The 16,822-nt window shown below is 48.4% G+C and overlaps 1 protein-coding gene across 5 annotated transcripts in view; it reads right to left on the minus strand.

The window, feature by feature from the left end:
• Positions 1–16,822, minus strand: part of bcar3 (BCAR3 adaptor protein, NSP family member) — a 148,823-nt gene that overhangs the window by 19,280 nt on the left and 112,721 nt on the right. For all 5 annotated transcript variants that reach the window (XM_055641447.1, XM_055641445.1, XM_055641443.1 and 2 more), the window contains 3 exons: positions 9,203–9,331; positions 3,858–4,315; positions 478–578 (listed from right to left, as the gene is read on the minus strand). In XM_055641447.1, coding sequence (XP_055497422.1) covers positions 478–578; positions 3,858–4,315; positions 9,203–9,331 — 688 coding nt within the window. The remainder of the gene's footprint in view (positions 1–477; positions 579–3,857; positions 4,316–9,202; positions 9,332–16,822) is intronic.

Below are 16,822 nucleotides of genomic sequence, written 5' to 3' on the forward strand. Positions count from 1 at the left end.
GGCAAGTGTAGATCGGGCACCTTGGTCGGCATGGGCAGGCTGGGTGGCAGGGACTGTTTCCGTACTGGGTGACCCTATTACTCTCGGACGCTCTGACTAATGCAGGTCCTCTTTGTGGGTATATTTAAAAATCGCAGCCTAGTCACTGGGCAACCTATTGGTTCCCTGACAACAATGGACAAAGTTCGACTACGATCGGAGCGACCATTACTGCGACACAACTGGCGGCTTTAGACCGAGAGAACGGAGAAAACAACGATACAGAACCAACCCCTCCCGTACACTACGTCTGACACAGCCTCAAAGAACGAGAGACAAACTCCACAGGTTCTGACCACAGAGAGAGAGAGGGTGGTAAAAGTTGCACAGTCATTGAACGTATGAATGGTGACGCGATCTTTCCACTGTCAAAAGTAAATGATTACACACATTCTCTCATGTTGTCTCTCTCCAGCCCAGGACTGAGTCATGACTCACCCAGAGGGAGGTAACTCTCCGACTGATGAGACTTCAAGGGCTGCCGTCTGTCGGGCACGTAGTCTAGACTTGCGGGCTGGCTCCCACTCTTGTCTTTATTCCTGTGGGGACAATGGAGAGAATGCCCTTTTAATACCCGCAAACTCCGCAGCCGGCTGACGACGTTATAACACCCGGAGACGAGGCATCAAAACTCAAGTACTTCTCGTCCAGAGCTTTCTCCTGATCACATCTCACGCAATGGTACAGGACGGAGTAGAGGCAGCTAAAGATGAAGGGGGCAGTTAGGCTGCCGATGAAGACGTAGATGTACTGGATCTCCATGGTGAGACCCAGGGAATTAAGCTGAAGTGTTGGCGAGCAAATCCGCCTTGTGGGAGAAACACCAGCAACCTATTGCTCGCACTGCTCCGAAAAACAGCTACAAAGACTTTGAGCAAACAAGGTCAACGATGGGGGACGCATCGCTCCTCGAAGCTGCTACTGGAGGAAAACAAAACCCGTTTCAAGGACAAAGGCCCTTGCTGATTATGTCAGGAACGGGGAAACAAAACTGCGCATCAGTAGTTAAAGAAATGTTTCAGTTTAGCCGGACGTGCTGGGAGATTTGTGCAGCAAGTTATGTCAGTGTTCACTTCGGCAACAATAGCAACATGGGATAAAGTGGAGAACATGGCACGACTCCAAGCAAACAACGCTTGGCCTATTCAACGGGTCAAAATAACCATTTCAGGGAGATAGCAGAAAGACAACACGTTATCTCTCCAATGCCGCGTAAGCACATATTTCATCTGACTTACATAAGCAAAAGAAATAGGCTCCCCATCCTCCGTTATTCAACAGGATCATGTGTTAATATTTTGCGTTGTCACACTGTTCCTGTACGAACAAGCATCCTTTCATTCCCTTGATACCTGAAAATCACCCCATCGTGCTCTTACATAGAAACATAGAAAATAGGTGCAGGAGTAGGCCATTCGGCCTTTCAAGCCTGCACCGCCATTCAATATGATCATGGCTGATCATCCAACTCAGTATCCTGTTCCTGCCTTCTCTCCATACCCACTGATCCCTATAGCCACAAGGGCCACATCTGTCTCCCTCTTAAATATAGCCAAGGAACTGGCCTCAACTACCTTCTGTGGCAGAGAATTCCACAGATTCACCACTCTCTGTGTCAAAAATGATTTTCTCATCTTGCACACACTCAGGAACTGTCTGCATAGAGATTTGCAAAGCTTAGAGTCATAGAGTGATGCAGTGTGGAAACAGGCCCTTCGGCCCGACTCGCCCACACCGGCCACCACCCTTTGGCCCACAATGTCCATGCTGGACTTGACGCCAACATAAACTAATCTCATCAAGCCTGCAAATGATGCATATTCCTCCATTCTCTGCATATCAAAACGTTCCTGTCTGAAAGCCGCTTAAACGCCACTATCGTACCTGCCTCCACCACCACCCCTGGGAACCTGCCAGGCACCCACCACTCTCTGCGCAAAGAAATGTGTCCCGTATCCCTCTGTTAATCTTTACCCTTCTCATCTTAAGGCTATGCCCCCCCTCCACCAGTGTTGGACATTGCCACCCTGGGAACGAGGTTTTAAATGTTCTGTCCCATGCCTCTCATAACTTTATATATTTCTATCAGGCCTCCCCTCAAAAACCGGCATTCCAGAGAAAACCATCCAAGTTCATAAGGCCTAGTAGCAAAATTAGGCCATTCGGCCCATCAAGTCTCCCCCGCCATTCACTCGTGGCTCGTCTATCTTTCCCTCTCAACCCCAGTCTTCTGCCTTCTCCCCATAACCCTCGACACTCTTACTAATCAAGAACCTGTCAATCTCCGCCTTCAAAATATCCATTGACTTGGCCTCCACAGCCGTCTGCAGCGATGAATTCTACAGATTCACCACCCTGCAGAAAAGCACCACAGGATTACAGATCAAATCGGACTGAAGACGGGCCCCAACCCGAATCGATGTTCTCCGGGGATGCTGCACGCTATCCAGGCCTTTCACTATTCTGTCATTTTATTCAACCACTCGCTCCCTTATACTTCCTAATCCATTAGTCAGCATTCAGATAAAACTCTTCTCCACCTTCTCCCAATCCTCAACATCCTCCCTGGAATGGGGCAACCACAACTACACACAATTTTCCAAACATTCTTAACTTGAGCTTTAATGACATGTGCAGAAAGGATTAGAGTCATAGATTCTTACAGCATGGAAACAGGCCCTTGCCCTAACCTGCCTGCGTTTGGCCCATACCCCTCCAAACCTGCCCTATCTGTCCAAATATTTCTCAAATGTTGCAATAGTCCCTGCCTCAACTACCTCCTCCGGCAGCTCGTTCCATACACCTACCACCCTTTGCGTGAAAAAGTTACCATTCAGGTTCCCATTGAATCTTTAGCCCCTCACCTTCAACCTATGTCCTCTAGTCCTTGATTCCCGTACTCTGGCAAGGGACTCTGTGTGCATCGACCAGATCTATTCCTCTCATGATCTTGTACACATCTATAAGATCACCCCTCATTCTCCTGCGCTGCAAGGAATCCAGTCCCAGCCTGCTCAACCTCTGCCTCTGGTCCTGGCAACATCCTTGTAAATGTTTAAGAAGGAACTGCAGATGCTGGAAAATCAAAGGTAGACAAGAATGCTGGAGAAACTCAGCGGGTGAGGCAGCATCTTTGGAGCGAAGGAAATAGGCAACGTTTTGACTGATGTGATGGTGGGGGGGCGGGAGGTGGAGCCAGTGGGCTGAGGGAGAGCTGAGAAGGGGAGGAGAAAGTAGGGACTACTTTCTTGTAAATCTTCTCAGTCTGAAGAAGTGTCTCGACCTGAAAGATCACCTATTCCTTTTCTCCAGGGAATCTGTCTGACCCGCTGAGTTACTCCTGTTTTTTTGGGTCCATCTTTGGTTTAAACCAGCACCTGCAGTTCCTTCCTACACATTCTCTGCGCCCTTTCGAGCGTGCCAACATCTTTCCTATAACATGGCTCCCAGAACTGAACACAAGACGGGGCAGCACGGTGGCGCAGCGGTCGAGTTGCTGCCTTGCAGCGCTTGCAGCACCACACGGAGACCCGGGTTCAAGCCCGACTACGGGTGCTGTCTGTATGGAGTTTGTACGTTCTCCCCGTGGGTTTTCTCCGAGATCTTCGGTTTCCTCCCACACTCTAAAGACGTACAGGTTTGTAGGTAAATTGGCTTGGCAAATATTAAAAACAATTGTCCCTAGTGGGTGTAGGATAGTGTTAATGTGTGGGAATCGCTGGTCGGCACGGACCCGGTGGGCCGAAGGGCCTGTTTCCGCACTGTATCTCTAAAGTAAACAATACTCTCAGTATTAGATTCCCTTCTGGCAATCTCACCTCAACAGGTTTCCAGGTGAGAGGGTGCGATCATTACTCGAGCCATTGGGCAGAGTCCAGCTCAGCCTCTTGGCTGTGTCCGTCTTGCCGACCGGCGCCTGGCAGATCTGCTCCTTGACCGGCGTGGCTGCGGGCACGGTCGTGCCGTACGTCTCCTCCACCCACCTCAGCGGAAGTGTCCGGTTTATGGGCTGGAAGATGATGGCGCCCACCTGCTCGTAGATGGGCCTGCGATTGCCCACGTAACACCGGACCAGCGCGGGGACACTGTCAAAGCTCTCCCGCTCAAACTGGTACTGCAGGCGGGAGTAGCCCTCGCTCAGGCGCACCACCACACGGCTGATCTTGAAGTGGTGAGGGGCGTTTCTCCACTGGCAGGTCAAGACGTGGTTTCCGGGGCTGGAGAGGGAGTCGCGGACAAGGAAGTCTCCGTCTCGCTGAATTAGAGACTCGGCCACCTGGAAAATACAAACACAAAGGGTTTCTCAAGAACGGACGCGGTCGTTGATTCACAGCAACGTAGTTCAAAACCACATCCTCCCCCATCTACCCAATCTATTCCTCTCATCATCATGTACACATCTATAAGATCATCCCACATTCTCCTGCGCTCCAAGGCATAGTCCTAGCCTGCTCAACCTCTCTCCATAGCTCAGGCCCCAGAGTCCTGCCAACATCCAAGATGATGTAGTCACAAGAGAGAATTAGATATAGGTCTTGGAGCTAACAGAATCAATGGATATGGGGAAACAGCAGGAACAGGGTACCGAATCTGGATGATCAGCCGTGATCATATTGAATGGCGGTGCAGGCTCGAAGGGCCAAATGGCCTACTCCTGCACCTGCGTTCTATGTTTCTATCTCAACAGCTACCAGCATGTATTCTTGCTATTGGGGAAGTCCAGGACAAGGGGTCACAGCTTAAGGATAAGGGGGAAATCCTTTAAAACCGAGATGAGAAAAACTTTTTTCACACAGAGAGTGGTGAATCTCTGGAACTCTCTGCCACAGAGGGTAGTCAAGGCCAGTTCATTGGCTATATTTAAGAGGGAGTTAGATGTGGCCCTTGTGGCTAAGGGGATCAGGGGGTATGGAGAGAAGGCAGGTAAGGGATACTGAGTTGGATGATCAGCCATGATCATATTGAATGGCGGTGCAGGCTCGAAGGGCCGAATGGCCTACTCCTGTACCTAATTTCTATGTTTCTATGCTTCTATGTTTCTATTCGGTAAGTTTCAATGAGGTCCCCCCTCATCTTTTCCCCATAACTCTTGATGCTCAAGAATCTCCTGATTAGTGGGTGTCAAGGGTTATGGGGAGAAGATGAGTGGTTTCATTGAAACTTACCGAATAGTGAAAGGCTTGGATAGAGTGGATGTGGAGGGGATGTTCCCACCAGTGGGAGAGTCTAGGACCAGAAGCTTCAGCCTCAGAATAAAAGCACGTACCTTCAGAAAGGAGATGAGGAGGAACTGCTTTAGTCAGAGGGTGGTGAATCTGTGGGACTCGTTGCCACTGAAGGCTGTGGAGGCCAAGTCAATGGATATTTTGAAGGTGGAGATTGACAGATTCTTGATTAGTAAGGATGTCAAGGGTTATAGGGAGAAAGCAGGCGAATGGGGTTTGGAGGGAGAGATAGATCTGCCATGATCGAATGGTGGAGTAGATTTGATGGGCCGAATGGCCTAATTCTAGCTCCAATAACTTAGGAACATATGTAGGTTTTCAGGAATCTGGTCGCTAATTCAATTTTTTCAACTTTTTCTTAGTTTAGTTTAGAATACCGTGCAGAAAAAGATTAACCTATAAACATGCACGTCTTTGTAATGTGGCAGGAAACTGGAGCATCCGGAGAAAACCCACACGGTCACTGGGAGAATGTACAAAGTCCGTACAGACAGCACCCATAGTCAGGATCGAACCTGGGCCTCTGGTTTTGTAGAGTTTGTAAGGCAGAAACTCTACCGCTGCGCCACTGTGCTGCCTCCACAGCACCAACAGTCGTAAACAATGTCACATACATCACTAGGCATGCAGTCCCTACCTATTCTACCATTTATTTTGATTGAGGCTCACTGATCCACTGAAGATTCTTGGCTTCATGTTCTTTGAGATTCTTACTGAACAAATGTCTATCAGCCTGGAAATCTTCAACTGGCCCATGACAGCCTTTGAAGTGGGTGGATTCAATAGACAATAGACAATAGGTGCAGGAGTAGGCCATTCGGCCCTTCGAGCCAGCACCGCCAATCAATGTCATCATGGCTGATCATCCCCAATCAGTACCCCGTACCTGCTTTCTCCCCATATCCCCTGACTCCGCTATCTTTAAGAGCCCTATCTAGCTCTCTCTTGAAAGTATCCAGAGAACCGACCTCCACTGAGGCAGAGAATTCCACAGACTCACAACTCTCTGTGAGTAGAAGTGTTTCCTCGTCTCTGTTCTAAATGGCTTACCCCTTATTCTTAAACTGTGGCCCCTGGTTCTGGACTCCCCCAACATCGGGAACATGTTTCCTGCCTCTAGCGTGAAACCCTTAACAATCTTATATGTTTCGAAAAGATCCCCTCTCAACCGGGAAATAGACCCTTCAGCCCACTGAGTCCACACCAATCATTGACCACCCATTCACACTAGTTCAATGTCACCTTACTTTCTCAGCCACTCCCGACACAATAGGTGCAAGTGCAAGCTACAGAGGCCAATGAACTCACAAACCCGCTCGTCTAAAGGGATGTGGGAGGAAACCGGAGCAGCCGGGGGGGAAACCCACACGGTGACAAGGAGAACGTGCAAACTCCACAGACATCAGCCGGGGTCAGGATCACACCTGGTCTCTGGTGCTGTGAGGGAGCGGCTCTACCACTATGTCGCTGGTTGAGCCACTCGATGCGAATTCATGTAGAATTAGTGTAAATGGGTGTTTGATGGATTCAGTGGGCTGAAGGATACATTTCTGTACAGTTTCTTTCTGCAACACTATCAATTGTGTCTCAGTGGTAATGGTGATTGGAGCGTTATCTCATCGACTGTTTGTTAATGTCCCTGCCTGTGTACGGACGTCAATGGTAACAGAGTGTCAACTGCGATTGGGAAAGGCTTCACTTTGCTGTTGCCTACTTTGCTCCACTAACAAAGACCAATTCACATGTCAACATCACCTCTGCGCCTTCTGGATGATATCTATGTTGGCACATAACGAATAAAAAATAATTTAGGTTTCGCTTGATGATCGCTAAACTAATGCAGGCTTTGCACTATTGGGGCTCGAGGACAATTATCTCATCAATCGTATTGAAGTAGGGTTCGACAAGGTCTACGCCAAAGATCCTATAGCGGAGCAAGGTAGACCACTCCTGCTAAATGCAATGGGCTGACGTGTAGTACGCAACGGAGCGGAACGTGGGCCTTTTTTACATCCATTTCCATAACCCGACCCGACCCGACCCAACTCGCAGTGTAATCAACGTTGCGGGGGAACAGTTTGTGTTAATAAAAATAAAAATTCCGAAAATGAGGAGAACATTTTTACCAAATGACTTTTATTTTCACGAGGTTGTTTCCGTAACCGGCTTCCGTCTCCGCACTAGTGATCTTTGCTCCGCTACGGGATCTTTGGTGCGGAGACGGAAGCCGGTTACAGAAATGGGGCCGAAAATGACCCATGAATCTGCCCACGACCGTACTACGTCTTTTTCATCGAGTGGTCTATCTTGCTCGCTATAGGATCTTTGGTCTACACTGGCTCAGAGCCATGACAATGTTGGAAGTGTCGTATAACAGGTATTTTTACCGCACAGAACACTGAATGGTACATGAATGGAGGGATATGGACCAAATGGATACGGGCAGGTGGGAATAGTGTAGCTGGGACATGTTGGCCGGTGTGGGCAAGTTGGGCCCAAGGGCCTGTTCCCGCGCTGCATCACTCTGTGAGTACAGCACAGTAAAGGCCCTTCGGCCCACAATCTGATGCCGTTAAACTAATATCCTCCGCCTGAGCACAATCCATCCCACTCCATTCCCGGAATTTCCATGTATCTATCCCAAAGCCTCTTAAACACTGTTATCATATCTGCCTCCACCACCACCCCTGGCACCCACCACTCAATGTGTAACCAACTTGCCCTGCAAATCTCCCTTAAACTTTGCCCCGCTCATCTTAAAGCTGTGCCCTTTAGTCTGGGGAAGAGGTTCAGAGTGTCTACCCTGCCAATGTCCCCCATAATTTTACAAAGTCCTATCACCACTCCCCTCAGCCTCCAGTGCTGCAGCCAAAACAACCCAAGTCTGTGCAAAGAAAACACAAGGTGCTGGAAGAACTCAGCAGGTCTGACAGACAGCATCTCTGGAGAACATGGACAGCTGACGTTTTGGGTCGAGTCTCTTCTTCAGACCAACCTCTCCTCATACCTAACACCCTCATATCCCGGAGGCATTCTGGTAAATAATACAGACAATAGACAATAGACAATAGGCGCAGGAGTAGGTCATTTGGCCCTTCGAGCCAGCACCGCCATTCAATGTGATCATGGCTGATCATCCCCAATCAGTACCCCGTTCCTGCCTTCTACCCATATCCCGACTCCGCTATTTTTAAGAGCCCTATCTAGCTCTCTCTTGAAAGCCTCCAGAGAACCTGCCTCCACCACCCTCCGAGGCAGATAATTCCACAGACTCACCACTCTCTGCGAGAAAAAGTGTTTCCTTGTCTCCGTTCTAAATGGCTTACCTCCTTATCCTTAAACTGTGGCCCCTGGTTCTGGAAGTGTTGTATAACAGGCACTTTTGCACATTTCATGCACACTCTAGTCCCAGCTACATCCTCATACCTTCTCATCATATAATACCTTCTCACCAGCACCCTGGTCAACCTCTTGTTAGTCATACAGAGTGATACAGTGTGGAAACAGGCCCTTCGGCCCAACTTGCCCACCCCGGCCAACAATGTCCCAGCTACACTCATCCCACCCCCCTGCACTTGGTGCATATCCCTCCAAACCTGTCCCATCCATTAACCCGTCTAACTGTGTCTTAAACGTTGGGATAGTCCCTGCCACAACTACCTCCTCTGGCCACTCGATCCATACACCCACCAACCTTTGTGTGAAAAAGTTACCCCTCAGATCCCTATTACATCTTTTCCCCTACACCTTGAACCTATGTCCTCTGGTCCTCGATTCCCCTACTCTGGGCAAGAGACTGTGTGCATTTATTCCTCTCATTACTGAGGCAATTCCGGACTTCTTACGCCAAGTATTCAAGTGGAAACGAGTCCCGCGGCCCCAACAGAAAGCGAGCTGCGCAGTGCAGGGTGGACGAGGAATCGATCCCGGGCTCGTACCTTGCGGGGAATGCGTCCGTGGTACCAGGCGTGGCCTCGCAGGTCTTCACCGTTCAACTTCAGTTCCTCCTCCAGCTCTTTCCTCAGTCTCTCAGGTGTCGAATCCATGATGTATCTGTCCTTGGAGAACTGCGGACACAAGAGAGAGGGGGAATCGTCAGAGAGCGGCCGACACACCTGCGGAGCGGCCAACACCGGTCGCAGCTCCACGCTCCGAGTCGGCTTTTCTCACCCAGCCCGCAGAAGTTTGCAAAGAGAAACCGGCTGGCTACGATCCCAATTCCCCAGCTGCTGCTTTACCCATCCTCTTCAGTCTCAAATCAATAGCTGCGAGAGACCGCGCGCGCTAGGTCACACTGTTAATGATTAGCAGTCGGAAGTAACCTGTCTTCAGCTACGGCAATGCTACCAGATCAGGAACTAACTGCTTCCCCCCCCTCCCAGTTCTCTTCTAGGATGGCATCTGTTCCTCTACCACTAATGAGACTATTATTTGCACGTTGATGACTCAATTATAATAGACTCCAAAAAAAAAAAGAAATTTAATTTCCACCGCTATACATTTTGGCTGTCGCCGTGTGATCTGTCCGCACCTCCTTGGGATTTGCAGAGAATATATTTATCCAGGAGTTAGTCGCTTGGAGATATATTTAATTAAATCCTTTTATCCGGCAGAAGTCAAAGATGATTAACTGCAGTGGTCCCCGATCAAGTTTAACTTCACTTCAAACCCAGGAAATTGCCAGTCAAGATTAGGAAGTCACATTTACATTCTGTGTTTTTTTTGGGTGGGGGGTTATCTGTGTGTGCAAGCGAGCATATACATGTGCCCGTGTGTACTGTATGCACCGGTCTCTGTAATTAAACGCACTGGAGGTTTGTGTACACGCCTCAATCTCCGACTGCCTGTGTTTGTTTACAAGGTCCAGCGTGATGAACAGATTTTCATTTCTGATCCAACTTCCTCTCCGTTACAGACAACGCAATGAGCCGATAATTCATTTATGTTTATTTATTAGCCCCAGAGCATCCTGCCTGTCGGCCCCGTCGCTGTGTTTGATTTCATTGTCTCTCTCACACAACATTGTATCCCAATAACAAGGAAGTTTCTCACGCATTATAGAAACATAGAAATTAGGTGCAGGAGTAGGCCATTCGGCCCTTCGAGCCTGCACCACCATTCAATATGATCATGGCTGATCATCCAACTCAGTATCCCGTACCTGCATTCTCTCCATACCCTCTGATCCCCTTAGCCACAAGGGCCACATCTAACTCCCTCTTAAATATAGCCAATGAACTGGCCTTGACTACCCTCTGCGGCAGAGAGTTCCAGAGATTCACCACTCTCTGTGTGAAAAAAGTTCTTCTCATCTCGGTTTTAAAGGATTTCCCCCTTATCCTTAAGCTGTGACCCCTTGTCCTGGACTTCCCTAACATCGGGAACAATCTTCCTGCATCTAGCCTGTCCAACCCCTTAAGAATTTTGTAAGTTTCTATAAGATCGCCTCTCAATCTCCTAAATTCTAGAGAGTATAAACCAAGTCTATCCAGTCTTTCTTCATAAGACAGTCCTGACATCCCAGGAATCAGTCTGGTGAACCGTCTGTGCACTCCCTCTATGGCAATAATGTCCTTCCTCAGATTGGGAGACCAAAACTGCACGCAATACTCCAGGTGTGGTCTCACCAAGACCCTGTACAACTGCAGTAATGTATCTAGGCCTTCTGATGTAATACATGTGCAGCAACAAGAATGAAATAAAAATAATCAGTTTCTAGTCCTCATGTTGCCCTACCCTTACAATGGCAAGAGGGTCATAGTGTCATACAACACGGAAACAGGCCCTTCGGCCCAGCTTGTCCATGCCAACCCTTCTACGCTGATCCAATTTGCTCATGTTTGAACCATATCCCTCTAAAAGCCTTTTCTAGCCAAATAACTGCCCGAGTATTGTGTAAATGTTGCTATTGTGCAGGGAGCCTCAACTACCTCCTCTGGCAGCTTGTTCCATACACCCACCACTCTCGGAGTGAAAAGGCTGTACATCAGACTCCCATTTAAATTTTTCCCCTCTCACTTCAATCAGATGCCCTGTGGTTCTTGATTTCCCAACTCTGGGAAAAGGCTCTATTCATTCACCACGTCTGTGTCCCTGACCATTTTATACACCGCGATAAGACCACCACCCAGCGTCCTGCACACCAAGGAATAAAGCCCCTTCCTGCCCGACCCTACAGCTCAGTCCCTGGAGCCCTGGCAACATCCCCCACATTTGTTTTCTGAGCTGGTTTCTGGTTAATGGCACCTTTCCTACAACAGACTCAACACATTATTCCAAGAACCGCCACAGCGACGTCACACACAGTACAACGGGTACAAGGCATCTACAGTCTTTGCTGTGTTCCTGGGTTTGCTTGCTTCATCACAGTGGGTGGCACAGTATTGCAGTGGTAGAGTTGCTGCCTTACAGCACCAGAGACCCAGGTCCGATCCTGACTACGGGTGCTGTCTGTATGGAGTTTGCACGTTCACCCTGTGACCGCGTGGGTTCTCTCTGGTTTTGACTGGTTTGCTCTAGGTTTATTAACTGTACTTAAATTCACTGTCTGCTGTTCCATTCTCTATTATCCACCTCAACCCGACACTACCTGATGCCTTGCACTGTAATGTTTAGAGGGATATGGGCTAAACGCAAGCTAGTGGGTCTAGTGGATGAGGGACATGTTGGCCGGTGTGGGCATGTTGGACCAAAGGGCCTGTTTCCACACTGTAAGACTCTGTGACTATAATCTGCACCTTGCAATGAAGCGCTTCAAGGCTTTGCTGCGAGATACGGTTCGTCACTGTCGAAAAGTACTGCATAAACGCCTTCTGTTCTGACAAATGTCAAGCATGTGGGAAATAAGGAGTGTGAAAGTTTGCAACAGCTGAACCGGAGATCCATGTAATGTGTAGTCGCAAGCTCGACGATTCTCTGCATTTTGATCAGTACCAGCGCTGTAGTTATGCAGGAACGAGGCTACTTCAACCATGGTGGCTGTCCTGTCCATCTGAAAGGGCTGTGCGTTCTGCAGCACTCCAACAGAGATTCGAACCAAGAACTGAAATGGCAGCAATGAACCATTCTACATTTCCCTCATCAGCATCTGCTTTGATCGGCCCTTTTCACACCTTACGTTCTCTTTGTATCCTTCCATATTTTGGCAGGTTCGATTTTATCATTTAAAAATAAATTGGATAGGTATGTGGACGGGAAAGGAATGGAAGATTATGGTCTGAGTGCAGGTGGATGGGACTAGGTGAGAGTAAGTGTTCGGCACGGACTAGAAGGGCCGAGATGGTATGTTTCCGTGCTGTAATTGTTATATGGTTATATTTCTAGTTTTTTTCTCCCCAGACTCTCAGTCTGAAGGAGGGTCTCGACCCGAAACATCACCATTGCTTCTCTCCAGAGATGCTCCAGCTTTTTTGTGTGTCAATCTTTGGCACAGCAGCAAGTTGTGCTCTCTGGAACCAAGTCTCTCCCAAGCCTGGCCTCCATGAAGGTGTCCCTTACACTCTGTGGAAACGTCATTGCAAAACCTTGCCCACAACACTCAGCAAACGTCCACGGGACTCCACCACCCTCTCTAGGGCGGCCAAGGGTTGGACAAAACTAAACCATTAACAACACATGACCAGAATAGAGTAAATAGTTCACTGATTTACAGGCACAGCATCTCCTCAATCAGAATTGGAGCTGGAATGTTGACGTCACCCATTGACTCATTCCTTCCTCCTCCAATGTAATGAAGTTTAAATAACACGACCAGCCTCTGCTCTATTCTATTCAAAGTATTCACTTTGCCGACGCACTATATGTGGCCACTCTTTGAACACTTGTGTGTGTGTGAAACAAAGGATCTGACTGTGACGTGCCAGAGAAGTATCGTTCATTCATTGTGGCATTGCTGCCAGATACAAGCTCTGAAACATTTGATTCATCCGAACGAGTTGACGTAAATGCTTCAAGAATCCCCTCCGAGCCCTCAGATTTTGTATCCAAACTCTCTTTTGTGGAGCATCAGTGCTAACGAGGGTCGGGAGGGGACCCGGTGGCGATCGTGGAGGAGGTCGGAATGGCGGTCGATGAAGGAGCCGGCATTGAGGACGGGGCCCGCGGGATTCGGAGAACACGACGCCGGGAACAAAGGAGGACCCCGAGTGGGGAGACCACCATGGTGGGGGGGGGGGAGGACAAGTGTGGACCTGGGGCGGAATATTTTGTAACTGTCCGCGTCCTTTATGTGGCGACCATTGCATACCTCGGGTATGCAAGCAAAGAATTTCACTGCGACTTGTCACATGCGGCAATAAAGTCGTCATTTCAATTCAATTATTCCCTGAGTTCATAGATCCATTCTCTCATCTCAGATGCCCTTTGGATTTGTTCATTAGAACCTATTCTGGTGTTCTTTAATCAATCCCTGGGATGGCGATGACTGTCATATGAGGAAAGATTGAAAAGGCTAGGCTTGTATTCACTGGAGTTTAGAAGGATGAGGGTGGATCTTATAGAAACATATAAAATTATAAAAGGACTGGACAAGCTAGATGCAGGAAAAATGTTGCCAATGTTGGGCGAGTCCAGAACCAGGGGCCACCGTCTTAGAATAAAGGGGAGGCCATTTAAGACTGAGGTGAGAAAAAACGTTTTCACCCAGAGAGTTGTGAATCTATGGAATTCCCTGCCACAGAGGGCAATGGAGGCCAAGTCACTGGGTGGATTTAAGAGAGAGTTAGATAGAGCTCTAGCGGCTAGTGGAGTCAAGGGATGTGGGGAGAAGGCAGGCACAGGTTAGTGATAGGGGACGATCATCCATGATCACAATGAATGGCGGTGCTGGCTCGAAGGGCCGAATGGCCTCCTCCTGCGTCTATTGTCTATGTTTCTGTTTCTATGTTTCTAATCAGAGTTGAAACTTTTTCTCCATGTTTAACCGGGCAAACCCCTACAGAACCTCCAGATTCCACTGGACATCCGCCAGCTTCTTTACTCCATCACCCCGAGAGCAAAATGACCCGAGGCCTGGGCAACAGAGTGGCGCAGCTGATAGAGCCGCTGCTTCACAGAGACAGTGACGCCGGTTCGATCCTGACCTCGGGTGCCGCCTGGATGAAGTTCTCACTGTTACCAAGCAGGTTTTGTCCGGGTGCTCTGCCACATCCCACACCCAGTGGCCAAGACCAACATAGGTGGACCGGCTTCATGTTTGCTTCCAGCTGGATGCTGGTGCTTTATGTACAGGGCCAGGTTGTTGTTCACAGCCCAATAATAGGCATTGTGGGATGGCCACAGATTATATTTATTGGGAAGATCAGACACAAAATGCTGGAGTAACACAGCGGGACAGGCGGCATCCCTTGAGAAGGAATGGGTGACTTTTTGGGCCGAGACCCTGCTTCAGGACCTATCTCGACCCGAAACGTCACCCATTCGTTCTCTCCAGAGATGCTGACTGTCCCGCTGAGTTACTCCAGCTTTGTGTGTCTATCTTCAGTGGAAACCAGCATCAAAGGTTCCTTCCTACACATTATATTTATTGGGGGTCAGCTGCTTCATGAGAAAATGCAAGCTTAAGTGCTTTTAATCCTGGGAAACCCTTGAGTGCTTCATCCAGTCTATCTGCCTCATTTTGATACACCTCAACAAGATCATCCTTCAACATCCTGCGCTCCAAGGAATAAGGTTGGAGCCGCACCCAACCTCTCCCTATGGGTCAGTCCCTGGAGTCCTGGCAACATCCTCGTAATTCTCTACATATTTCTATAGAGGGCGTCACATCCAAACCAATCGTTTCCTGGCCCGGATCTGCAAGCTCTGAGTGGGGGAGGGCAACTCTTCATCTTTATTTAACAGAGAAGGTCATTTTGTAGCTGGACGGTCGTGCAAACAAAAATACACAACATTAGCTCTGCTACCAGTAAAATACATCTGATTAGATGGAAATTGGGCACCCTAGCTGATTAAAACTGGTGGGCAAAGTCAGACTTATCCCTATGGCCCTTTTAAGCCAAGTTTTTAATTATTTTAGGATGTATTCCACAAAATGTAATATGTGTCAGCTGAAGCCAAGTGCTGTTTAGTTACATAGCAACGTTGTGCTTGCTCATTTTCAGGCTGTCAGTATCATCAGCAAACAATTGCAGCATTTATTTATTGAACTGCAGATATCATTCAGAGATCCACCCACAATTTCACGGGCGGGAACTCTCTAAATTTGGTGGATTAACTCCAACAGCCATGGAAGAAGATGGCAGAGGTACAACCGAGAGAATCTTAGTAACACTGGAATTTTTAGCGTGCAGATTTAAAACGCCAAGAGTCAAGCGTGTTTTATTGTTATGTGTCCCAGATAGAACAATGAAATTCTTACAATGAAATGCAGGCTACCATCGGCAGTTTTTACCACAACCCCATCGAATTGGAGCAAACGATGTTAAACGATTACTTTGATTGTCAGTATTTGAGACTCAACAGAACTCAATATATTCCACCCCAGGTCCAACTCAACTCAACTCAATATATGTCTCAATAGAAGGTATTTGAAGGCCAGTTCATTTGCTATATTTAAGAGGGAGTTAGATGTGGCCCTTGTGGCTAAAGGGATCAGAGGGTATGGAGAGAAGGCAGGTACAGGATACTGAGTTGGATGATCAGCCATGATCATATTGAATGGCGGTGCAGGCTCGAAGGGCCGAATGGCCTACTCCTGCACCTATTTTCTATGTTTCTATTTGGAGCTGTCGCCTTTATGAAGTGAAGGTTAGTTTTGAGTGAGGGAATAACATCAGGAGGAATGTGTAAGAAGGAACTGCAGATGCCAGTTTAAACCGAAGATAGACACTAAGAGCTGGAGTCGCTCAGCGGGACAGTCAGCACCTCTGGAGAGAATGAATGGGTGACGTTTCGGGTCGAGACCCTTCCGAGTCTGAAGGGTCGCAACCCGAAACATCGGCCATTCCTTCTACTCCAGGGATGCCCGCCTGCCCCGCTGAGTTACCCCAGTTGTTTGTGTCTCTCTTCAGCATCAGGAAGAAACCTGAGCGGTATTCTCTCCTTATGTAAACCCTGGCGAGCACCTGCTCCGTGCTCGGTGTACACCAGGCAAAGACAGGACATGCTTTGAATGAAACGTTTCAAACTCAGCATCAAAGAGCAGAAATGAACAACAACATGCCCAGTGTTAGGGCTGATGTACTCTCACTGTGATTAAGAAAATTTACTGCCTAAACAATCGCTCCTGGTTCAATAATCCATGTCATTTGACACCATGTTCTGCTCTAATTAAAGAGCTCCTACACATCAAAGACCCCTCCCTACGCTGTGATAAGCGGATGTGTGGGACACATGCCCAGAGCCCACACTGTTTAAAGGAAGCCCCATTGTTCACTGTAGGCAGCTTGTGATTTAGACGCTGCTGCATGCAGAGGGCCAGGAGGTGGTCTGTTACAACAGGGATCCCAGGTCCATATTAGTGGATTTTCCACAATCTGCACAGTTAAATCTCTCTTTATCCCCTTGCCCATCACACTCATTCTAGTTGTAGCCCATTTCCCAATTCACATCAACTGCGA

This window comes from Leucoraja erinacea, chromosome 10, assembly GCF_028641065.1.
Source record: "Leucoraja erinacea ecotype New England chromosome 10, Leri_hhj_1, whole genome shotgun sequence".
NCBI classification, from domain to species: Eukaryota; Metazoa; Chordata; class Chondrichthyes; order Rajiformes; family Rajidae; genus Leucoraja; species Leucoraja erinaceus.